General features: G+C 41.3%; 1 protein-coding gene across 1 annotated transcript; it reads left to right on the forward strand.

Annotated features, from left to right (window-relative positions):
- Positions 1 to 454: 454 nt before the first annotated feature.
- On the forward strand, positions 455 to 18,900 carry LOC310860571 (myosin heavy chain, fast skeletal muscle-like). The gene is made up of 40 exons (XM_083767563.1): positions 455 to 582; positions 713 to 934; positions 1,036 to 1,179; positions 1,451 to 1,607; positions 2,341 to 2,368; positions 2,455 to 2,563; positions 2,697 to 2,789; positions 2,884 to 2,947; positions 3,139 to 3,237; positions 3,932 to 4,035; positions 4,545 to 4,683; positions 5,042 to 5,160; positions 6,601 to 6,750; positions 6,857 to 7,027; positions 7,403 to 7,706; positions 8,698 to 8,762; positions 8,970 to 9,057; positions 9,148 to 9,265; positions 9,378 to 9,501; positions 9,599 to 9,735; positions 10,638 to 10,893; positions 11,646 to 11,888; positions 12,024 to 12,200; positions 12,293 to 12,438; positions 12,544 to 12,634; positions 12,721 to 13,110; positions 13,244 to 13,370; positions 13,533 to 13,651; positions 13,747 to 13,943; positions 14,514 to 14,697; positions 14,958 to 15,123; positions 15,256 to 15,380; positions 15,519 to 15,827; positions 16,348 to 16,551; positions 16,645 to 16,770; positions 17,269 to 17,439; positions 17,686 to 17,790; positions 17,891 to 17,986; positions 18,547 to 18,675; positions 18,770 to 18,900. Exons 2-40 carry the CDS (start codon positions 725 to 727, stop codon positions 18,785 to 18,787), a joined length of 5,802 nt encoding a protein of 1,933 aa, XP_083623689.1. The 5' UTR covers positions 455 to 582; positions 713 to 724; the 3' UTR covers positions 18,788 to 18,900.
- The last annotated feature ends 6,582 nt before the right edge of the window (positions 18,901 to 25,482 follow it).

Genomic DNA, 25,482 nt, shown 5'->3' on the forward strand with positions numbered 1-25,482 from the left:
CTGGGCCTAGAGATATTATTATTTTAAAGTAACAATATATATTTTAACTTGAGTACAGTTTGGCTAATCTACCCTAATTCATCCAATGTGTAAGAAAATAAAGTCTAGCATTTCTACAGTACAAAGAAAAAACATGTCTGTAATTAATGATGAATTACAATTTAGTGGAATTAAGAACAAGCAAAGAACAAAAACACAGAATGCATGCAAATAATATTGAAATGTTACTCTTTTCAGATGTGGAACTAAAGGGACATTTAAAAATGTCTCTCTTAGAAAGTGGTGTTTGACAAGAATGAACATCAGGATTCATTATAATCCAATTTAATTCATGGTTAAAAATTGTATTTAGTTTGGCCTGTGCAATGGCTTAGTGGTCCAGGCACCTTGGCAGGTAACCCTGTCTGGCAGTGTGCCGGGGGTTCTGTCCCTCCATAAAAAATATGAAATAAAGGCAAAAGCCACAAAAAAAAAAAAAAAAAAAAAAAAAAAAAAATCATGATGTCCTAAAAATGTGTTTCCCCCCCCCCTCACACTTAGGGGTTGCACACGAGGTTCCATTTCTACTGGTAGAAGGGAAAAGTGAGTGTTCATAATATTTCTATTAAACCTGCAATAAGCTATAACAACCGTAATAGTCCAACATGCTGCTAATCTGCTCCGATCTCAAGTCAGAAAAAGGCATCAACACCATGTATTTGTCCGTCGACAGAAAGCCGCCACCATGAGTACGGACGCAGAGATGGAGCAGTACGGCAAGGCCGCCATATATCTCCGTAAGCCAGAGAGGGAGAGAATGGAGTCTCAGTCGGCGCCCTTTGATGCCAAAACGGCAGCATATGTGGCTGACAAGGCAGAGCTGTACCTCAAGTGTAAGATTATCAGTAAGGACGGTGCCAAAGTCACTGTGCAGTTGCTTACTGAAAAGGCGGAGGTGAGCTGGTATTCTACAATCAAACACTGGCACAGTACTACTGTAATCATAACGCATTCTGGAGTGTTTTTAATTTTATTGTATGTATTTATTTTTATTAGGAAAGAACTGTGCCTGAGGCAGACGTCACCCCTATGAACCCTCCCAAGTATGACAAGATTGAGGACATGGCCATGATGACCCACCTCAGTGAAGCCGCCGTCCTGTATAACCTCAAAGAGCGTTATGCAGCATGGATGATCTATGTAAGGTGGTTTACGCGCTGAGAAAATAATTGCAGTATTGCACATGGAGTGACCTGTAGACTCCGGTTACTGAACAAGCAACTATCACAATTTAGAGCTTTTTAACACTGTTTTAACCAAATAAAATCGCTTATTGCTCATTGCCACAAGTTTGCAACTCGTTAGTGAATAATCCCAGCTCTAGTGATCCGTTGTCCCAGATACAAGTATGTGGCGTAGTACTCAGTGCTATGTCACATGATGTTAATGTTCTCTCTCTTCTCGCCTTCAGACCTACTCCGGCTTGTTCTGTGCAACTGTGAACCCCTACAAGTGGCTCCCAGTGTACGACCAGGAGGTTGTAAATGCCTACAGGGGCAAGAAGCGTATTGAGGCTCCACCCCACATCTACTCTGTCTCTGACAACGCCTATCAGTTCATGCTGATGGGTATGTACAGTACTAGACAGGACTATGTAACAAATATATTAAACTAGAAAAAGTGCCCTTCTGGGCACAGGTCTCCACCAGGTTATCCACAGATCCGTGCAGTTAGAGGTAAAAACACTTTTCGGCCAGTTATAGCGCCACCTTGAGGCTGAGTTGAAATTGTTCATGTGGCATTTCGTCCTCGGCCTAGTGGGAATGTGGGTGCACAATTTCAGGGAAATCACGCGATGTGTTCATGATTTTCAGCATTTTGTTTGAAACTGAGCACTCCTGTGAACTTTGGAAGCCAATCTTAGCCAATCAGGATGGATTCTGAGAAATGTGAAAGACCGGTTTTGTTGAATGGCTGTAGAGAGACTGTGTACCAATTTGCGTGATGTTTGGACAAAATCTGTAGGTGTACTGTGCAAAAACTTGTTTTGCCCAAAGCGGCCTCCTGGTGGCGCTATAACAGGCCGTTGTGGAATGTTTGGGGCATAGGTTCATGGTTGGCATCCAGGGAGTGTGTGTGCAAAATTTGGCATCGACCGGGTTAACGGTGGCCGAGATTAGCTCCTCACGGACGGACGGACGGACGGACGGACGGACGGACGGACGGACACACGGACACACGGACGGACGGACGGACGGAGTGCAAAACATACTCTCCCCCTAGGCCTTCGGCCTGGTGGAGACAACTATAGTGGTTTTGAGCTGTATATCCATGACTAAAAGTGTGCTTTCCAATTTACAGATAAAGAGAACCAGTCTGTCCTGATCACGTAAGTTTGCATCATCTCTAGGCATTAAAACAAGGCCCTTGTAGGCTTGTTCACACATTCACTAATTGCATTTATCTTCTAACCAGTGGAGAATCTGGTGCTGGAAAGACTGTGAACACCAAGCGTGTCATCCAGTACTTTGCAACAGCTAGTTCCGGTGGAGAAAAATCTGCAGCGGATAGCGGTAAAATCCAGGTATTGCCTATATGATATATTCTGAACTTTAACAAATACATGTTTTGAACATAAAAGCATTTATATGCAATATAGCAATTCAGTTTAAAACAATTCTGACTGAAAAAACTGGGCGATGTCTAAAACATTCTAGGGGTCACTGGAGGATCAGATTATTGCAGCCAATCCCTTGCTGGAGTCCTATGGTAATGCCAAAACTGTGAGGAATGACAACTCCTCTCGCTTTGTAAGTGTAAAAATAATGACATCTCATGAGAAAACCTGCAATAATTACACAGTGTAGAGCGATGCAACTAATTGTGCTACTGTTTATCAAACAGGGTAAATTCATCAGAATCCATTTTGGCACATCGGGTAAACTGGCCAGTGCTGATATTGAGACATGTAAGTATGAAGTTCACAGATTAAAATAATATATATGCCTTAATTTTATTATTATTATTATTATTATTATTATTATTATTATTATTATTATTATTATTATTATTATTATTAGTAGTAGTAGTAGTAGTAGTAGTAGTAGTAATTAGTCAGTATAGTATCATTGTTATATGAGTTATGTACAACCCCTACAGATCTGCTGGAGAAGTCCAGAGTGACATATCAGCTTGCTGCAGAGAGGGGTTACCACATCTTTTTCCAGATGATGACCAACCACAAACCTGAGATTATTGGTACGTGTTTTTTTACTGACGATGCAGTTCAAATCTTTTCAAAACTCAGCCACCTGCCTGCTCACCACCACCCGCTCCAGAGATCACATCACAACAGTCCTTCACGACCTCCACTGGCTGCCTGTGACCTCAAAATTCTCCTCAGCACCTACAAGGCACTGCACAAGCTGCTGGAGGGGGGGCAATAAAACACAAGTGTTTGGTCAAATCACGTGACTTCCATTGTAAAAGCATTGGGGCGGCCATGAAACACAGGCAGAGCACAGCACAGTTGTTCTTTATGTGTGTACGAAGCCACATGGTTTGATCAAACATTTGTGTTTGATTGCTGATTGCTGGTGGTGTTCTGCCCCTTCCCACTCATCAAACAAAAATGTTTGGTAAAACCATGTGACTCCCATTGGAAAAGCATTGTGATGGCCCAAAAAAACAAAAAAACTACCAAACATTTGCTTGATTGGTGTTTGGTACGTGTGAATAAGGCCTGAGAAAATCATCCAGGCACCAACCTGCACATCAGGAGCAATCAGGGGTTCAGAGTCTTGCTCAAGGACGACATAACTCTGGGGGAGCCCACAGGGATCCAACTGGGAACCTTGCAGTTCCCAGCTATATGATCCGGCTGCTCCTGATCACTGCCGCCCGAAAAAAAAAAAAACAGATGTTCACAGATGTTTTTTAAATCCCTTTTCAGAAATGTGCCTGATCAGCAACAACCCTTACGACTTCCCACTGATCAGCATGGGTGTGATCGTTGTGGCCAGCATTGACGACAAGGCGGAGCTCGACGCTACTGACGTGAGTGGACATTATTTTAAAAACACTTTCTAATACTTACTGTGGACTGCAGTCAGTTGCTCTGCAAAATGTATTCACTAAAGCAGTGCTTCTCAACGCTTTTAGGCTGTGACCCCGCCCCCAAATAACCCTACTTTAACTGAACTTAAAATTGTAAAAGTTGACTCAGTTTCACAGATAGGCCTACATATTGTGAAAATAGCCGATCTGCATTCACGTTTCCTATTTCTTAGGTAATATTTGTCAATTTGGCCAATGCTTGACAATTATTATAGTATAGTATTTGTTGATTACTTGATGCAGTAATGGTCTCATTTGTTTTATTTTGTATTTATTTTATAGGTATTAAAAGTCTTTAAATTGCCACTTTAGAAATGTGCAGATAGATACCCTGCATCCACTGTATATAGCTTTGTTTACAGTTGAGTTGTACACCAAGGATGTTTGCTAATCTAATGATTAAATTATCTTAATCTTTTGAACACATCTTCTCTGCTTATTGACATCAGGAAGCTATCGACATCCTGGGCTTCAACGGTGAGGAGAAACAGCTGATCTACAAGCTCACCGGTGCAGTGATGCACCACGGAGTCATGAAGTTCAAACAGAAGCAGCGTGAGGAACAGGCCGAGCCAGACGGCACAGAGGGTGAGCTGGTCTTTATTTATATTATTATTATTATTATTATTAGTAGTACTAGTACTAGTAGAAGTAGTAGCTTTTGGTCATTGTTATACAATATAGAATATAAATATAGTATATAAATATATGAATAAAAGACGGAATTCAGTTCCCAGTGGATTCCTCACGACTCTATTTTAAATCGCGACTCTATTTTAAATATATTTCTATTATTATTATGATTACATAAATTATACTGTTTAGCGTCTAGACTGATTTGATTTGTTTAATGCATTTGATGAAGTACCTCGTGCTTACTGTATTGCTTTCTGGATTAATGCCTAAATGCCTAAAATGTAAACTTCTAATTCTATGAACATTTCAGAGGCTGACAAGATTGCCTACCTGTTGGGCATAAACTCAGCAGAGATGCTTAAGGCATATTGTTACCCCAGGGTGAAAGTGGGAAACGAGTTTGTCACGAAAGGACAAACTGTGCCACAGGTGAATATAAAGTTGCACGATTTCCATGTTCTGATTTCATACACACATTTATATTAACACACCATGCCATTAGAATATCTTTTTGAGTTGTGTCCACACTGTCTTAAATCATCTTCAGACTTCAGCCTTGACAACCTTGCCAGTTTATAAAAATGCTAAAATGTAGATTTATTGCAATTTAGATAGCGTGTTATGTATAACGATATAAGGTTCATTTGACCTGGCACCCTATAGTGTGTATAGTTTCAATATGTAATATAACGGAACAAATTAAAGTAATGGAGCAGTTAACATATAAAATTAGAGGAAATCTTGATAGGGGTATCGCTCTGTGGTGTAAATGGGAAAGCTATTTGGAAGGTGTGGGAGTGGATGGGGCGGGACCATAACATAAACTAATAATTCGAAAATCTGGACCCCAGCTTAACTAAAAGTACAGTTTAAAATCTAACAGGAATAAAATCTAGGAAGAGTCAACAACCATACAGGAATAGCACCTTTTATTTTGTTTTTTCCCCTCTTTTCAGTGTGTTTTTTTTTGTTTTCCCTTAGGCAAGGCATTTGGCCTGCAAAAACCTTAAAAAATGTATTATTAGATAAAGACAATTCATTAAAATAAGGGTTTTGCTCTCGGACCATGCATAATGCCTACAGTGTTTTTGTTTCCTTTTGATGTTTATTGCGAATGCACTGAGCACTAACTATGAGACCCTGCAGATCATGTCTGTGTGTCTGTCTGTGTGTCTGTCCCGCTGTGACACCACCCGCCCGCCACCAGAGGGCGCAGCTGTAGCACACACACACACACACACACACACACACACACACACACACACACACACACACACACACACAAACAACTACACACACACACACACACACACACACACACACACACACACACACACACACACACAGTAGAAAACTTACTAACTAAAAAGGGAAAAAAAGTACGTAATTTACGAGCTGCGTTCGCTTCCCGCGTTTGCGCGTCTTACTTGTATTGATAGGTATGTTATGCTATGCTACGTTCTGCTATGTCCTTTTTTTCTTTTATCGTAGGCCTATCTATTTTTTTTCGCTATGTCATTGTTTTTTGTTTTAATTGTCTGTCTGTTGTCTTTATGTTGTACTAAGTGTTTTTTTAGTTTGTTTTTTTATCTGTATGACCACACCGTGGTGTTCACAAAAAATTAAAATATAAAGTATTAAAAAAAATAGTTTCAATGTGCAGATTATAGATTTTTTTGAGATTATACTATTTAGACTGGTGATTCTTGGTTTACCTATGCTCCTCGATTACAATTTCTATGCATTTTTAACTACCTCATGTTTTCCTTATTATTTACTGTAAATCACTCTGGATTAAGATAATCTAATGGCTAAATTGTAAATTGCGTAATTCACACTCGTACTCTAATAACGTTCCTATTTCCTTAGGTAATGAACTCAGTCGGTGCCTTGGCCAAGTCTATCTATGAGAAGGAGTTCTTCTGGATGGTCATCAGGATCAACGAGATGCTGGACACCAAGCAGCAGAGAAACTTCTACATTGGTGTGCTGGACATCGCTGGTTTTGAGATCTTTGATGTAAGCATGGACTTGTTTTAAGTGGGAGAATTTAGGCCTAATTATTTTTGTGTAATTTTCACACTATTACAAGAGATTGGACTAATAATGATATTTCCACTCACAGTTCAACACCCTGGAGCAGCTGTGCATCAACTTCACCAATGAGAAACTGCAACAGTTTTTCAACCACACCATGTTTGTTCTGGAACAAGAAGAGTACATGAAAGAGGGAATTCCCTGGGATCTCGTTGACTTCGGCATGGACTTGGCTATCTGCATTGAGCTGATTGAGAAGGTACAGATATTCTGTTCTTTGGTTTAATTGCACCAGCTCAGTAGCCTTTTGGTTTGAGTGTCTGCCCTGAGACTGGGTGGTTGGGGGTTCGATCCCCGGCCGGGTCATACCAAAGACTCTAAAAATGGGACCCAGTGACTCCCTGCTTGGCACTCAGCATCAAGGGTTTGGATTGTGTCCCTGTGACATACTAGCGTCATGTCCAGGGGGTGTGCGTGTACATCAAAGCTGCAGAGAGATAGGCAGCTTGTAATATAGCTTGTAGCTTGACAATATGTACGTCATTGCTCGGCAAGGCTTACATACTTGCTTAGTTTAATGGACATGATGTTAAAAAAGTTTTGGTGATGTAATTTTTTTGTCTCCTTTACACAGCCCTTGGGCATCTTCTCCATTCTTGAAGAGCAGTGCATGTTCCCGAAGGCTACAGACAAATCCTTCGCAGAGGCGCTGATTTTAGCGCATCTGGGAAAGAACAAGGCCTTTGAGAAGCCCAAGCCTGCCAAAGGAAAGGGCGAGGCTCACTTCTCCCTGGTCCACTACGCTGGAACGGTGGACTACAGCATCACAGGCTGGCTGGACAAGAACAAAGATCCTCTTAACGACTCTGTCATTCAGCTGTACCAGAAGTCTTCAGTTAAACTTCTAATGCAGTTCTATCCCCCACCTGAGCCTGAAGGTATGTTTATTAATATAAAGGCCAGGCCATATAAAGGCTTTAAAGGCCAGCCAGTAGGAACACAGAGGGGCGGGGCTTAAGCAATTGCTGTCCCTAATTGGCACACCTACCAAGTTTGTGGAAGCATGCTGGGAACTGGAGCTATGGCTGTTTAAACCTCAGCCAATAGGAACACAGAAGGGGCTAAGCAATGGTGCGCCTGTGACACCCAGCGGCCAGCTATTCTGATGGCAGACCTCTGGTCAGTGTTGGTGACAAGTTGGGTGCGGTTCAGAGCAGCGGTGTGCCTGTTACGTTTGTGACGTCCAACACACCCACCAGCCCACACTTTAGGCAATTTTAATTACAGCAATAAGCCACAAGAGATCTCAGGTTACCGGATATTTTATAATGGCTGAGAGGCGTAGTGACACCTGTGTAATGGAGGGTCTCCGACCTGTCAGCCGTTATAAATTACACGGTAAGCTGGGACCTTGCGTGGCTTATTGCTTTTCTAAAATGAAAACCATTACATTCACAAAAGTAGCTACGCTTTGCGCCCAACAGAGCGAGCCACAATTCATTGTTTTACCCTAGTCTCTGTGACGGGGGAATAGGAGGCGCTTGATGTCTTTACGAAGCCGCCCGGAGCTACACATTCACAGTCATATGAGCGTGGGCGGTGCTTAGACGCCTGCATAGCCAGGGTGTGTAAGGCAATCAAGTGCTCCCCAGTTCAGCTACAGAGCTGCGGGATCAGCTGGGAATGAAGTGATTGAAGTTGATTATCGTGAGATTTACAATGGAACCCAGCCAATCAGATTCAAGTATTGGGACTAACCATTTTAGAAATATAATTTTAATATAGGATAATAATATGTGTTCTATCCCCCAACCTGAGCCTGGGGGTATTGTTATATGAATATTAACACTCAGAATCTGTCAAGAAGGGAGGGATTTGCATTCTGTATGACAAATGATGATAACTCACGATTCTAACAAATATAAACAGATAATACAAAGAAGGGAGGCAAGAAGAAGGGTGGTTCCATGCAGACTGTGTCTAGTGCATTCAGGGTAAGATTTTGTATTCATTATTATCAACATTATACAATTTCTGTTGTGGCTGAAGTTTAAAATAGGGCTTAAGTGGTTAATGTATGTTTTAAATCTGCAAAGTGACTAGTATCTAAAGAGTTAAATTAATTGTAGCGGAGGAAAAAGTACAATATTGTATGACTTTTTACTAATAATAAACTGGCTATTTTATTTTATTTATTTTAGGCAAACTTGGGGATGCTGATGACCAACCTGAGGAGCACTCATCCTCACTTTGTGCGTTGCCTGATTCCCAACGAGTCCAAGTGTCCAGGTAAACACTGAAAATAAAAATGATAAACTATCATTTCATGCAACTTTGGCCAGAGTTTGTTCTTCTAATAATGAAGCAACATCTGTACAGGCCTGATGGAGAACTTCCTGGTCATCCACCAGCTGAGGTGTAACGGTGTGCTGGAGGGCATCAGGATCTGTAGAAAGGGCTTCCCCAGCAGAATCCCATATGCTGACTTCAAGCAGAGGTATTCATTCCTTTTTTCCCAGCAGCTTTTATTTCCAAAAGCAAAATGACCCACTTTTACAAAAGTGTACAGAATGCCAGCGCAAAAATGACCAGAACTTTTATAAAAACAGGTACAAAGTACTGAACGCCAGCGCGTGCCCCGATGGCGCCTTCATGGACAACAAGAAAGCTTCAGAGAAGCTGCTTGGGTCCATTGACGTTCCTGTTGATGAGTACAGGTTTGGACACACTAAGGTGAGGACACTGTGAACCTGTTTTAACATTATCCCGAGTAGACTAAAAGTTGATTTGACTGTTGTTTAGTGACAGTGTTTTGTAACATTGTGTTCAGGTGTTCTTCAAAGCTGGTCTGCTGGGTACCCTGGAGGAGATGCGTGATGAGAAGCTGTTCACTCTGGTCACAATGACTCAGGCTCTCGCACGAGCTTACCTCATGAGGAAGGACTTTGTCAAGATGATTGCACAAAGGTAAGCATCGATTCATTGAGTACAATTTGTATAAGTAAACTAAATACAATAAATGTAAATTGTCAAATCACTACAAATGGTAAATGGTGCATTTATATAGCGCTTTTATCCAAAGCGCTTCACATAGACCGATGGCGGAGGTAACCATTCAAGGCACCAACCTGCACATCGGGGACAATTAGTTCAGAGTCTTGCTCAAGGACACTTCAACACTAACTCTGGGGGAGCCTGGTTTCGAACTGGGAACCTCGCAGTTCCCATCCGGCTGCTCTACCAGCCACTCTACCCCGGTAGAAATTGCCGGTGAGCTTTTGGTGACGGTGGCAAGGAAAATACAGGAGAAGAAACCAGGCTCTTGGGTGGGCAGCCATCTGCATTTACCTTGCCACGACACAGGGCAACAAAGATAATAACAACACCAATAATAACGACAACAATAGTAACATTCTCGAGATGCCAACTTGCGCCTTGCACACAAGTAGGCCATGTTCGAGTCCTAGACCTCTCTGCTGTCTGTCTGGGTACGACTGCTGCTCTGAGTCCTAGAGCTCTCTGCTGTCTGTCTGGGTACGACTGCTGCTCTGAGTGCTAGAGTTCTCTGCTGTCTGTCTGGGTACGGCTGCTGCTCTGAGTCCTAGAGCTCTCTGCTATTCCAAATCCTTTAGACCCGTTATTGACCAACCTTGAAACATACCTTAGTTATGTCACCAAGAATGGCTGTTGGAGGACACCGACATACATACCCCAACATACATACTGTACATACCCAACCGATCGCAGTACTTGCGCGCTCTGCTTGTGCAATTAACTATGACACAAAAAGAGTAACTATTATTACTACTAGTATTACGCCTGCAGTCGTAATATGTGGAAACATGATCCACTGAAACTGTTTTCCACAGAGATGCCGTTTTCACCATCCAGTTCAACCTCCGCTCGTTCGTTGCTGTGAAACACTGGCCATGGATGAAGGTCTACTACAAGATCAAGCCTCTTCTGCAGAGCGCTGAGACTGAGAAGGAGCTCGCAGCGATGAAGGAGAACTACGAAAAGATGACGACAGACCTGGCTAGTGCTCTGGCCTCGAAGAAGAACCTGGAAGAGAAGTTGGTTGCTATAACGCAGGAGAAGAATGCCCTTTCAGTGGCAGCGTCATCAGTAAGTATACATACACTTGTACAGGGAATGTTACTAATAATGTTTCATATTGTTTATCATCTGACCTTGTATATTTTATCTAATGTAGATGTAGACCACATGGCAGAGAATGCCTGGTGGGTCCAACGGCTGTTGGCATCATTGCATGTATAGCTACATGGCTAGCAGCACAAAGGCCGGACCCAATGTGTGGTTCTTCTGTGGGGAGGGTGAATCTACTGCATATGCCACTGCTGGAGGTTGATAGCATCCAGCTTCTTCCTTGTCCTCACCTCTGTACCATCCAGGCTCTTACAATGATAGAGCCTGCCTTTTTCACAAGCTTCTTCAGCTCTGTTAGTGTCCCTTGTGGACGAAGGAGTCCCCCATGGAAGCAGCTGCAAAACAAATATACTCATATATCTTTGATTGAAATTTGTATTCACTGTTTGTAGAATGGGTACAAGCAAGACTTGTTTACATCAGGGTCCTCCATTTCAATTAATCAAATATACACTAGGAAATATACAAAAATATACAAAAGGAAATAGTCATATATACAGTTAAGTAAAACGGGAAAACGTGTACAGTATGGGGAAAAAAGGGGGGTGGAGGGGGGAATTTTACAGGCGCCAGTTTCGAATTGCAGCCGTCCGTAAGTGCTAGACTAGGTAGGGTCTAGGGATTCACATTTCTTAATGGCATAGGAGCGAAATCTCACCCAGAACAAATGCTGACACATTTCCTCACTTATCTCTTTCATTGACAACCAGGGAGACGAGGCTCTGAATGATGCTGAGGAGAGATGTGAGGGTCTCATTAAAAGTAAGATCCAGCTGGAGGCGAAGCTCAAAGAGACGACCGAGAGACTGGAGGACGAGGAGGAGGTCAACGCAGAGCTTACTGCCAAGAAGAGGAAGCTGGAAGATGAATGCTCTGAGCTCAAGAAGGACATTGACGACCTGGAGCTCACCTTGGCCAAAGTGGAGAAGGAGAAACACGCCACTGAAAACAAGGTTCATGATCATACGCTGTAGCCGTCTTATTAAGTTATTGAACAATAATGATCCATTCACGATTATACACTCTTCTCGCTTAGCGGTCTTATCAAGTTCTAGAACAATATTGATCCATTCATTCTGCTTATTTAGGTGAAGAACCTGACTGAGGAGATGGCCTCTCAAGATGAAGGTCTTGCTAAGCTGACCAAGGAGAAGAAGGCGCTCCAAGAGGCCCATCAGCAGACCCTGGATGACCTGCAGGCAGAGGAAGACAAAGTTAACACTCTGACCAAGGCCAAGACTAAGCTGGAACAGCAAGTTGATGACGTGAGTTCATCAAGTCAATTGGATGTTTTGAAACTTGAATACGGTACGTTTATTTTCTTACTGAAAAATACGAAAACTATATTGTTGTGCAGTTGGAAGGTTCTCTGGAGCAAGAGAAGAAGCTCCGCATGGACCTCGAGAGAACCAAGAGAAAGCTTGAGGGTGATCTGAAACTGGCCCAGGAAGCCATCATGGATCTGGAGAATGACAAGCAGCAGTCTGATGAGAAGATAAAGAAGTAATGTGGACCACAATAATAATAACAACAATATTAATAATAATAATAATAATGCCATGGATAAAAACTACCACTAACATATGATGTACTGTATGTATACCACAGGAAGGACTTTGAAGTAGCCCAGCTTCTGAGTAAGATTGAGGATGAGCAATCTATGGGAGCCCAGCTGCAGAAGAAGATCAAAGAACTCCAGGTATTTACTTTATTATATACTTATTTAAAATCATTGATGATAAGTAAGTGAATATTAGAATTGTAATATGTCCATTAATTTGAAAGGCTCGTATTGAAGAACTGGAGGAGGAGATCGAGGCAGAGCGTGCAGCTCGGGCCAAGGTTGAGAAGCAGAGAGCTGATCTCTCCAGGGAACTTGAAGAGATCAGTGAGAGGCTGGAGGAGGCTGGAGGAGCCACTGCCGCTCAGATCGAGATGAACAAGAAGCGCGAGGCTGAGTTCCAGAAACTGCGTCGTGACCTGGAAGAGTCCACCCTGCAGCACGAGGCCACCGCCTCTGCTCTCCGTAAGAAGCAGGCGGACAGCGTTGCAGAGTTGGGCGAGCAGATCGACAACCTCCAGCGTGTCAAGCAGAAACTGGAGAAGGAGAAGAGCGAATACAAGATGGAGATTGATGACCTGTCCAGCAACATGGAAGCTGTTGCTAAGGCAAAGGTAGAATAGAGTGCTTGTGTGTAATTCATGACAAAATACGTTCAATGAACCAATCAGGGCGGGGGGACGGGGGGACGAAGGAATACATTGTAGGTTACTTCAGTGATTGAATGTGTCCAATGATAATCAACAGGGAAATCTTGAGAAGATGTGCCGCACCCTTGAGGACCAATTCAGTGAAATCAAGGCCAAGAGTGATGAGAATGTTCGCCAGATCAATGATATTGGAGCTCAGAGAGCAAGACTGTTGACGGAAAATGGTAAATGTTCATGATTGTAAGGTCTACTAGCCTACATGGTTTGTCAATGGCCCTTGAGCAAATTCCATAATTAGAGATACTATCAGCGGCGATCCCAGGAATTGTATGTATTGATCAAAGATGATTTACATGTTTTAAACTTATACTCAAATGTCTAACTAGGTGAGTTTGCTCGTCAACTTGAGGAGAAAGAAGCTCTCGTCTCTCAGCTCACGAGAGGCAAGCAGGCCTTCACCCAGCAGATCGAGGAGTTGAAGAGACTCGTTGAAGAGGAGGTTAAGGTATAAGGAACAGCCTTTTTTTTACCAACAGACCTAATTCCATCTTTTTGTAATTTCATCCAGCTGACATTATTTTTCCGTATTTCTTTTGCCAGGCAAAGAACGCCCTCGCCCACGCTGTGCAGTCAGCTCGCCATGACTGTGACCTCCTGAGGGAGCAGTTTGAAGAAGAGCAAGAGGCCAAGGCTGAGCTGCAGCGTGGAATGTCCAAGGCCAACGCTGAGGTGTGTCAGTGGAGGAGCAAGTATGAGACTGATGCTGTCCAACGCACAGAGGAGCTGGAGGAAGCTAAGTAAGTCACCAGTGTTTTTTCCTAAAGTAGGCTTAGGAACAGGTGCGTAGGCAAGTGCACATCAATAGTGAAATAGAAAACAATACGCCTGCACACTGTTGATCTGCTCGGTACAAGAGGATACAGTTATTAAGTATAGGCAACGCTTCGGTCACTGACCTTCTTCAGGAGATCAAACAACCAATCATTCGCTAAGCAGAGTCTGTGATTGCAAAAGAGGTGACATAATTTAAAGGACCCCAGGAAACTCATAGGCCTACATCACATTATAAACAAATTATACATTATTATATATATATTATTATTACACATTATACAAAATATAATAATAATAATTATTATATATATATATATATATATATATATATATATATATATATATATATATATATATATATATATATATATATATATATATATACATACATATATATATATATATATATACACACACACACACACACACACACACACACACACACACACACACACACACACACAATTATACAACATTGTACTCCACTCACTATACAAATTATTGCTCACAGTGGTTTGATTTGTGATCAACAGGAAGAAGCTCGCCCAGCGTCTTCAGGAGGCTGAGGAGCAAATCGAGGCTGTGAATTCCAAGTGTGCCTCTCTGGAGAAGACCAAGCAGAGACTCCAGGGTGAAGTGGAAGACCTCATGATCGACGTGGAGAGGGCCAACGGTTTAGCCGCCAACCTCGACAAGAAACAGAGGAACTTCGATAAGGTGCTTTGACATGGGTGCATGTGTTTGGTCCGACGTACTAACAGTCCTACAGTCATGAGTCCGACACTCTTCTACCCAAAACCCAAACCTAAACCTAACCTCACAGTAAGCCACGGGTTAGTTCTAACTGGCAGCACATCTCGGGAGCGGCGGTGTTGTCGGACTAATGCCACTCGGATTCATGGTTTGACATAATTATTTTAATTGTTTCCTCCTGAAAGTGGAGGTAAATGACACATTTCATCACGGCTGCTGTGCAGGTCTTGGCAGAATGGAAGCAGAAACATGAAGAGGGCAATGCGGAGTTGGAAGGAGCTCAAAAAGAGGCTCGTGCTCTCGGCACCGAGTTGTTTAAGATGAAGAACTCCTACGAGGAGTCCCTGGACCAACTGGAGACCATGAAGCGTGAGAACAAGAACCTGCAACGTAAGTTCTCTACATCATTATTTAAATAACAGTTAAAGAATAACTAAATTAAGGTTCAAAATGGATCAGGCTACAACTTTATTCAAACACAAATACAAAATAGTCGCTGAAAGTTCATTGAAAATTTTACAGAGGAGATCTCAGACCTGACCGAACAGATCGGGGAGACTGGAAAGAACATCCATGAGCTGGAGAAGGGCAAGAAGCAGGTGGAGACAGAGAAGGCAGAGATCCAGACAGCCCTGGAGGAAGCCGAGGTAACACTTTTAGGTCCTAGATGAACAGCGCAATTGTTAGATTCCTTTCAATACGTTTTATATTCAAACAGCATAGCAGTATATGATCAATGTTACATTAAAGGTCCTACAACCTTTTGATCCTGTATTTCATTTCAGGGTACTCTGGAGCATGAGGAGTCTAAGATTCTTCGTGTCCAGCTGGAGCTCAACCAGATCAAGGGTGAGGTTGACAGGAAGCTGGCAGAGAAGGACGAAGAGATGGAGCAGATCAAGAGGAACAGCCAGAGGGTGACCGACTCCATGCAGGGCACCCTGGACGCTGAGGTCAGGAGCAGAAACGATGCCCTGAGGGTCAAGAAGAAGATGGAGGGAGACCTGAACGAGATGGAGGTTCAGCTGAGCCACGCCAACCGCCAGGCTGCTGAGGCCCAGAAGCAGCTGAGGAACATCCAGGGACAGCTTAAGGTGCAAAACATATTAGTTACTAGACACATATTCAATCAACGGAACTGCTCTGAACATCTGAACCAAGGGGCTAGCTCCATCCGCTGTCTGGAGATGAAGCCACTTCCGGTTTCTCGTTGAAGCTGCTGTTCCTATTTATGACCCAGCAGATGTCTTCTATTGTTTGCAAGACATTATCTCAATCAGGTTGTGGGCGAACTTTACACTTGATTACCTTAGTAAACCTTTTAAAAAACACGTTTGTTATCGCTAGTTTAAAGTCTTTTTTTTAAATCATCATGATATGCGTTTAGTAAATTATGGTCACGTTAATTTTAAAATGAATTCTACTGGTTCTACAGAGTGAAGACCTGCCCTCACGGCGGTTGCAGACAATATAGTATTCATTTCTTGACCGGATATAGAAATATGGCGGATTTGAAATAACCGCAGAATGGGCTTGACACGGTCTTTGATCCGAACAACATTCTGACATTTCTCATAACATGTCCACCTCCTATGTGATCATTTTTTTCTTTAGGATGCCCAACTGCACCTTGACGATGCTCTCAGAGGCCAGGAAGATGTGAAGGAACAAGGCGCCATGGTGGAGCGTAGGAACGGCCTCATGGTCGCTGAGATCGAGGAGCTGAGAGTGGCTCTGGAACAGACGGAGAGAGGCCGCAAAGTGGCTGAACAGGAACTGGTGGACGCCAGTGAGCGTGCTGGACTGTTGCACTCCCAGGTAAGTCAATTGGAGAAGGAAAAAAACTGTCAACATTATTTAACATACAAGTCATGCATACTTGTATTGCTAATCCGATTCTTTATATTTTAGAACACAAGCCTTTTGAACACCAAGAAGAAGCTTGAAGCTGACCTGGTCCAGGTTCAAGGTGAAGTGGACGACAGTGTTCAAGAAGCAAGGAATGCTGAGGAGAAAGCAAAGAAGGCCATCACTGATGTAAGTTCCATTCCAGAGGTCCATTATACCAGGACAATGAGACATCCTTATGGCATTGCATATTTCATATTTCATGTTCAAACAGCCATGACAATCATAGAGGGGGGGGGGGGGTGAACTATCACTATTTTCAGCACTTGTACCAAACATAATGTGCTCAGGAAAAGAACATTCTTAACATAAGGTGCTGGCTTCAGGCAGATGGCTCAGAATGTTACAATGCAGACTGAACTGGTACAACAATATAATCAATATAGTCAATCAAGACATTTAATAGCAACAGCAATTACTACTAAATATGAGTACTAAGATATTGAGATTGTATTACCTGGTTTGATTCCTTCTGGTCTCATGACACATCACACATGTATCTTTTTATTACCTTTCATGATTTTAAAGAGCCATTGTCGTGCGTTGAATGACGCAGGAGACCAAGACATTGTTTCACATGTGGGACAATAAAGTGTATTTGATCTCACAACAACGATGACTTTCCAGGCGGCCATGATGGCCGAGGAGCTGAAGAAGGAGCAGGACACCAGCTCTCACCTGGAGAGGATGAAGAAGAACCTGGAGGTCTCCGTCAAGGACCTGCAGCACCGCCTCGACGAGGCCGAGAACCTGGCCATGAAGGGAGGCAAGAAGCAGCTCCAGAAACTGGAGGGCAGGGTAAGGTGTAGTTTACTTCAACCCATTAAGACCTGGAACGCATCTGCATCGCCGTGGCTTTTAAACACTTTAACCATTATTGTTTTTAACTTAGGCTATTGAAAAATAGCAAATGGGCTTGTAGATCTGCCATTTGTGATATGAAATAGTATTATTTATTTATTTTTACAGAAAACGGTCATGATTTAGAAGACATGTGTAGAATCTTCTCTCAATCTCTTCATAATGTATGTTTCCATTGTGAAGGTGCGTGAACTGGAAGCAGAGGTTGAAGGTGCAACGAAAGGCAGTGGAGACGCTGTTAAAGGTGTGCGCAAGTACGAGAGGAGAGTGAAGGAGCTGTCATACCAGGTAGGCTATATCACTTAAATAACCATCATCAAGCCACTGGCTAGCCGCTAAATGAATAGATGGACATGCAGCTAATGTTATAAATTCACTCTCACTTCAGACTGAAGAGGACAAGAAGAATCTGGCCAGGCTTCAGGATCTGGTAGACAAGCTGCAGCTGAAGGTGAAGGGCTACAAGAGACAGGCCGAGGAAGCGGTAAGTCAAATAGACATTGTTAGTTAGTGGTGTGTGTCGTCATAGTTTAACTAAAAGGAATAATAGGAATCAGTTATGATGCAATGTCATATGACCAACAGCAGAGCATTCTTCAGTGTCCATCTTGCTGCTTTCCACAAGTGGCACATGGAATCTCTAGCTTGCCATGCTTCTGCTGTATGGGGCGCACACAGCCCACATGGGCGTTGGGAAGACCTGTGACTGGATGGATGCTGAAAGGGAAAGCATGCTGCTACACAATGCACACATGCAGTCAGTGTGTGTAATGGAAAAACATTTCCAAAATTGACCACAGAAAGCATTACAAAAAAATCCCTGCAAGTGGAAATATTTGGCTCGGGTCACATGGTGCTGACCACAGCCATCGTGTCATTCCAATGAGAACCTGTCAAGGCTAATTCAAGACGGTCCCGACGCACTCATGAACCTGCTACTGTATTAGCCACATAAACATATTATAATTTCCTGAAAGTGTCTATAATTGCAAGATGCTCTTTTCAAATAGTGCAGCTTTGAACCATATCTCTATCATATTGCAGGAGGAAGCAGCCAACTCTCACCTGACCAAGTGTAGGAAGATTCAACATGAGCTGGAAGAGTCTGAGGAGCGCGCCGACATCGCTGAATCCCAGGTCAACAAGATGAGATCTAAGAGTCGCGACGCAAAGGTAATGTTCAATAACTGAAGGTTCATTATCCTTTAACTAAGATTTAACTAAAGATTCATGTTGAATATCTAACATTATTTTCCTATTGTTACAGGGAAAAGAAGCTGAATAAGTTCTTCAGTTCAACGTCATAAAATATGACCCATCGTATTCAATGAAGGTGGCAAACTGTATTTTGTTGTCAATACTGTTTCTTATTCAAGGCACCATGCACAGTCGTAAAATATGAACCATTGTATTCAATAAATATGGCAAAAACGGTATTTAGTTGTCAATACTTTTTTATCGTGAGTTTTGAAATCATGGGTTCAACGCACATGTCCATTATACCATTTTATTCACACTTTGCAAAGATAAGTGTCTACTTAAGTGGTTCCCATTCCCAATCCTATCCCGACAGTGATCTTGTGGTTACTCTGAAACTGTGAGGTCGGGGTTTGATCCCCGGCCGGGTCACACCAAATACTGTAAAAATGGTACCCTCCCTGCTTTGGCACTCAGCATCAATGGGTTGGATTGGTCAGGTCAAATCAACTAATCAAATGATTCCCGAGCACCGTACGGCTGCAGCTCACTGCTCCTTGGCTGTGGCTCACCGCTCCAAGAGATGGGTCAAATGCGGAGAACAAAATTCATACTTTTGACTTTTTGTTTTTAGCCTGTGACCCAAAAGAGAAAATGTAATCGTCTCCCCGGGACCCACACTAGTGGAAATAGCAGATATACAAGCACACTTCGCTTCGCACCGTGAACATGTAGATCGGCTTGTTACGACTCACTGAGTCTATGACGGTTAAAGAAGGCAAGGTGGAAAAATGCCAAAGTTCTTTATTACTCTGTGGCATACAAATTAGTGAAACGATATATATTTACATAAGTATTCAATGTGAATTACTATTCATGGTACAAACAAATGACACACGGAGCAACTAAGGGAAATAATCAAAATCATACTAAAACTAACTTGAGTTTTAGACACTAACCTAACAAACGAAAATAAAGTGACAACAGTGCCCTACTATTGCCTACTCTAATCTAATCTACCAAACTGTACAAAAAGCAGGCTTCCGTGGCCCGGTGCTCAGAATATATAGATACTAAAGGTGACACCATAAACTGATCACACATGTAGCAACTCTTGCTATACATTATATTACTCCGTGCATGTTCTCTCTGCATGGAGGGCGCGCTGCCTCTAGCCTGCTCCACTCTGGACACTGGCTGTTGGACAGCGGCCGGGATGGAAGGCTTCAGGACGCCTTTATGCCGTCAGGTGGGCGCAGGTGTAGAAGCCGGTTGGAGGAGCGAGGTGCGGAGCGGGCGACCAACAGCGGAGCGGCGGTAATGCGCACCACGCAGACAAAGGCATACCTATAGGCCTGCGGCCGTAACACGGCTATTCAGTATTTAAGTCCGACGTCATTTTGTAGTGCTACGTTACGTCCGGGTCCAAGTGGCACCAGCTCCCATCCGCATCTCATTGTAAATAGAATATCTAAACGTGTGAATCTTTTTACAATGACGTTATTTTTCAGAAAGGAAGCCATTGAGGGTCAAAATGGGTCTTAATGCTTCCAACTCGAGTAGAATTATTAATGTTTTGTACAAGTGTCCATGACAAAGAAAATATATGATGTGGAGACAATAAAGACTATTATTATCATTATTATTGAAGGTGGTAACAGTCCATTTGCTCAGTACAATATTTCAAGGGCAAATTTAGAATGTGTGCAGGCTTGAGCATGTTGAATCTAGTTTGCAATTAATGGGATTTAGTTGACAATGAAATAAAATGGCGATAGTATTCCGTGTGGGGCAGACGGCCTGTCACAGCCAGATTTGGGAGAGTAGCAGCTTTGTTGTTGCGAGGAAAGCGGTAAAATGAGACTTTCGTGGTTGTTTAGGTCTGGAGTGGCTTATTGTTGGTATTATTTTTAAATAGTTTTGAAATAATATGTAAAAACTAAACAAAACAAAAAAAGCAAATACAAATACAAATCAAATACAAATACATACAATACATACAAATACATACAATACAATACATTCACTTTCAAGTTTACAGGTAAAAGTATGAATGACTGATTAGAGCAGGGGTTCTCAACGTTTTTGGCTGGGGACTCCCGGGAATGCTTTGGCCATGTCTCGCGACCCCCGCCCCACCCACCTCCCTACCACCAATACAAACCGACTGCAAAAATAACCTTAATAATAGAGAAAATATAATGATGGGCACAACATGGGCAAATATCGCTATCTAGTGGTCAAAACGTTTAACACAGGGTGGTAAGAGATTGTCCTTTACAACAAACACACACACACACACACACACACACACACACACACACGGTCGCACGCACACACACACACACACACACACACACACGCTTTGTCCCTTTTTATGGCAACAATATCCGATAATAAGGCCTCTGGCCTAAGGACTTATTGTGGATTTCCCGGTATGGCTATAAGAAGTATAATTCAGCATGTTTGTTGTTCTATTATGATGTTGGTCATGCCCATCCATGGTACAAACATCAGAAATGTGCATAAAAGTGCATAATTTTGGAGTTTAGATAACAATTAATTATGGTTTTGCATTAATCAGATTATACCCCTAAAATCATATTCAGCTGCCGTTCTGAAACTGCTATCACACAATTTAGCACTCCTGGATGTCAGACGAACAAAATGATACCACATTATGTCTTGTCCCTTTTTTGGAGCAACGCTATCTCACCCAGCCTATGGACCGGTGGCTGTGGTTCACCGGTCCAAGAGAGGGGTCAAATGCGGAGAACACATTTCCCAAAAGACAAATTGTAATTGTCTCCCCGGGACCCAAACTAGTGGAAATATCAGATCTACAAGCTCACAACGCTTCGTTTCGCTTCGCACCGTGAACATGTCGATCGGCTATTTCACTACTTAAACATTTATATATGGAATGGAATTTTGTTCTCCATGAAAGAAATATATATACAAATTAAAATAATTAAATACTTTTTCAAAGAAGAAGTAGGTCGGGAGTGACTTATTGTTGGTATCAGCAGGTTTTATTTTTAGATGTTTTGAAATAATAATATTATTTCAAAACATAGTTTTTACATATTATGTAAAAACTAAATGTATGAAACAAAACAAAAAAAGCAGAGGATAGCAAGCATAATATATAAAATACAAATACATTCACTTTCAAGTTTATAGGTAAAGGTATGAATGACTTATTAGAGCACACATCTAGTTAGTGAGATTACAACAGTGGGAAAATATCACCATCTAGTGGTCAAAACGTTTAACACAGGGTGGTAAGAGATTGTCCTTTACAACAAACAAACACACACACACACACACACACACACACACACACACACACACACACTGGCCCTCATTTATCAACACGGCGTGCGCCAAAATATGGGTGTACACCGAAATCACTGCAATTTAACATTTCTGCAAAACCTTGAACTTGAACGTGCGCCAGGACAAAAATCACATCAGGTCGGGAGGTCCGTTGCTTAACGTTGAATGCATTCTCAATGGCAATAGCACAAACTGTGGCATGCTACTAGTCCTACATACTTACGGTGGACATGTTTGCCTGAAAAGGAATCTTTGAAATGTTATTTTTAGAAATAATTAGTGCTTTCATATTTGAGAAATTTACAATGGGGCTCAATGGCAGCTAATATTGGCACGACAAAAAATCACTTTCACCTAGAAACTTCATTCACAGTTTTTATAATCCAGTTTACTGTGGAGACACATGCTGGATCTTTTTACGTTGAAATGTTTTGTAGTTTCTGAGTTATTTAAAGATGGAGTGCCGTGATTGTTTTCCTGCCTTAAACATGATCATTAGGTCTTATTGTTATAGAAGGAGGCATAATTTTTTTCAAAAAAGTGTACAGTATTTGTTAAAATGACCAGTTCATTAGGTATGCGTGAGTTTATCCTTAGCACCACCCACCTAATCCATCCGTCCGCCTCCTACTTTAAGACCACCCACCTGTCCTAGTCCCTCCTCCTCCTGAAAAGCTGGAAAAATACAAAAATTGTGGCACTCCATCTTTAATATAAACGCCCAATGCATTCTCAATGGCAATAGCACAAACTTTGGCATGCTACTTGTCCTACATACATACACCTAGAAACCCCATTCAAACCTATTTAGGTTCATCTTACGGTGGACTGTATGTTTGGCTGAAAAGAAATCTTTTAAATGATTCATAGTTTTAGAAATATAGTGCTTTCAAATTTGAGAAATGTACAATGGGGCTCAATGGCAGCTATTGGCACAAAAAATCACTTTCACCTACAAACTCCATTCACACTTTTTATAATTCAGCTTGTTGTTTGATACATTTACAATGGGGCTCAATGGCAGCTATTGGCACGACAAAAAATCACTTTCACCTAGAAACTTCATTCACACTTTTTATAATCCAGTTTACTGTTGAGACACATGCTGGAACTTTTTACGTTGAAATGTTTTGTAGTTTCTGAGTTATTTAATATAAACGCCCAATGCATTCTCAATGGCAATAGCACAAACTTTGGCATGCTTAGTTTCTGAGTTATTTAATGTGGTGTGTTTGTAGATCTGTTATTATCGGTCAGTTCTATGCCCAGGATGAGTGCTCATATAGGCGGGAAGGATTAGTGAGCTGAATCTGGTTCTAAATATTCCGGGGGTCTCGCATCGGTTTTTCAGGTTTTTTTCAGGTTTTTCAGCCATGTTTAAAGGCTTTATTTATTTATTTTCATTGTTTTACCCTGCATGTTCCATCAAAATAAAAATGCAATTGTCTATATCACTGCTTCTTTCTCATCTGTACATGCTTTATAAAGCATAGAATCTATGCCATAGAATAGATAGTCCTCACTTTAGATGGGTTCCCACAAAATTCTTAACTAATGAGTAATAACTACCTTAATAAATCATTCATAGAGTATTTATAAAGCATGTACTGTATTACCCACACTCATTAACCATGTGCATGCTTTATACAGCATAGATAGTTCTCACTTTAGATGGGTTCCCAAAAAAGGCTTAACTAATAATAACTACCTGAATAAATCATTCGTAGAGTATCTATAAAGCATTTATTACCCACACATTAACCATGTACAAATCTATGTGTTAACTCATGAATAACTGGTTTGTAAATTGATAAAACACTTATTTATAAAGGGGCTGAATCTATCATTTACAAAAATATGATAATAGAATGATTAAGCACATTCACGAGTAGGTTATCAGTGAGCAATACAATGCTTTACTAATGATGACTTAAGTATTCTATTAATCTATTAAGCATTTGTTAATCTATTAACAAATGCTTAATAGTGTACAGATGAAATGCTTACGAGTGTGTTCACTAATGCTTATAGTAATGTTACTTATAGCCCATCGTTTTTTGAATTTTTGAAAAAAACATTTAACCTCGTTTTTCATCATTTTTGAACATGGGCTATAGCCCCTACCATACGGCATACTATAGCACGCCATTTTTCATCATTTTTGAGGATTTGAAAAAAATAAAAAAATAAAAAAAACATGGGTTATAGCCCATCGTTTTTTGAATTTTTGGAAAAAAAAATTAACCTCGTTTTTCATCATTTTTGAACATGGGCTATAGCCCCTACCGTACAGCATACTATAGCACGCCGTTTTTCATCATTCTTGAGGGTTTTGCAAAAAAAACAAAAATTCAAAAAACATGGGTTATAGCCCATCGTTTTTTGAATTTTTGGAGAAAAAAACCCCCTCGTTTTTCATCATTTTTGAACATGGGCTATAGCCCCTACCGTACGGCATACTGTAGCACGCCGTTTTTCATCATTTTTGAGGAAAAATTCAAAAAACATGGGTTATAGCCCATAGTTTTTTGAATTTTTGAATTTAATTTTAACCTCGTTTTTCATCATTTTTGAACATGGGCTATAGCCCCTACCGTACGGCATACTATAGCACGCCGTTTTTCATCATTTTTGAGGATTTGAAAAAAGAAAAAAGAATCAAAAAACATGGGTTATAGCCCATCGTTTTTTTATTTTTTGAAAAAAAAAATTTACCTCGTTTTTCATCATTTTTGAACATGGGCTATAGCCCCTACCGTACGGCATACTATAGCACGCCGTTTTTCATCATTTTTGAGGATTTGAAAAAAAAAATCAAAATTCAAAAAACATGGGTTATAGCCCATCGTTTTAAAAAAAAAACAAAACAAAACATTAACCTCGTTTTTCATCATTTTTGAACATGGGCTATAGCCCCTACCATACGGCATACTATAGCACGCCGTTTTTCATCATTTTTGAGGATTTTAAAAAAAATCAAAATTTCAAAAACGTGGGTTATAGCCCATCGTTTTTTGAATTTTTGAATTTGATTTTAACCTCGTTTTTCATCATTTTTGAACATGGGCTATAGCCCCTACCGTACGGCATACTATAGCACGCCGTTTTTCATCATTTTTGAGGATTTGAAAAAAAGAAAAAAAAATCAAAAAACATGGGTTATAGCCCATCGTTTTTTTTTTTTTTGAAAAAAAGAATTAACCTCGTTTTTCATCATTTTTGAACATGGGCTATAGCCCCTACCGTACGGCATACTATAGCACGCCGTTTTTCATCATTTTTGAGGATTCGAAAAAAATTCAAAATTTCAAAAACATGGGTTATAGCCCATCGTTTTTTGAATTTTTGAATTTCTTTTTAACCTCGTTTTTCATCATTTTTGAACATGGGCTATAGCCCCTACCGTACGGCATACTATAGCACGCCGTTTTCCATCATTTTTGA

This window comes from Protomyctophum parallelum (assembly GCF_964188405.1).
Source record: "Protomyctophum parallelum genome assembly, chromosome: 6".
NCBI classification, from domain to species: domain Eukaryota; kingdom Metazoa; phylum Chordata; class Actinopteri; order Myctophiformes; family Myctophidae; genus Protomyctophum; species Protomyctophum parallelum.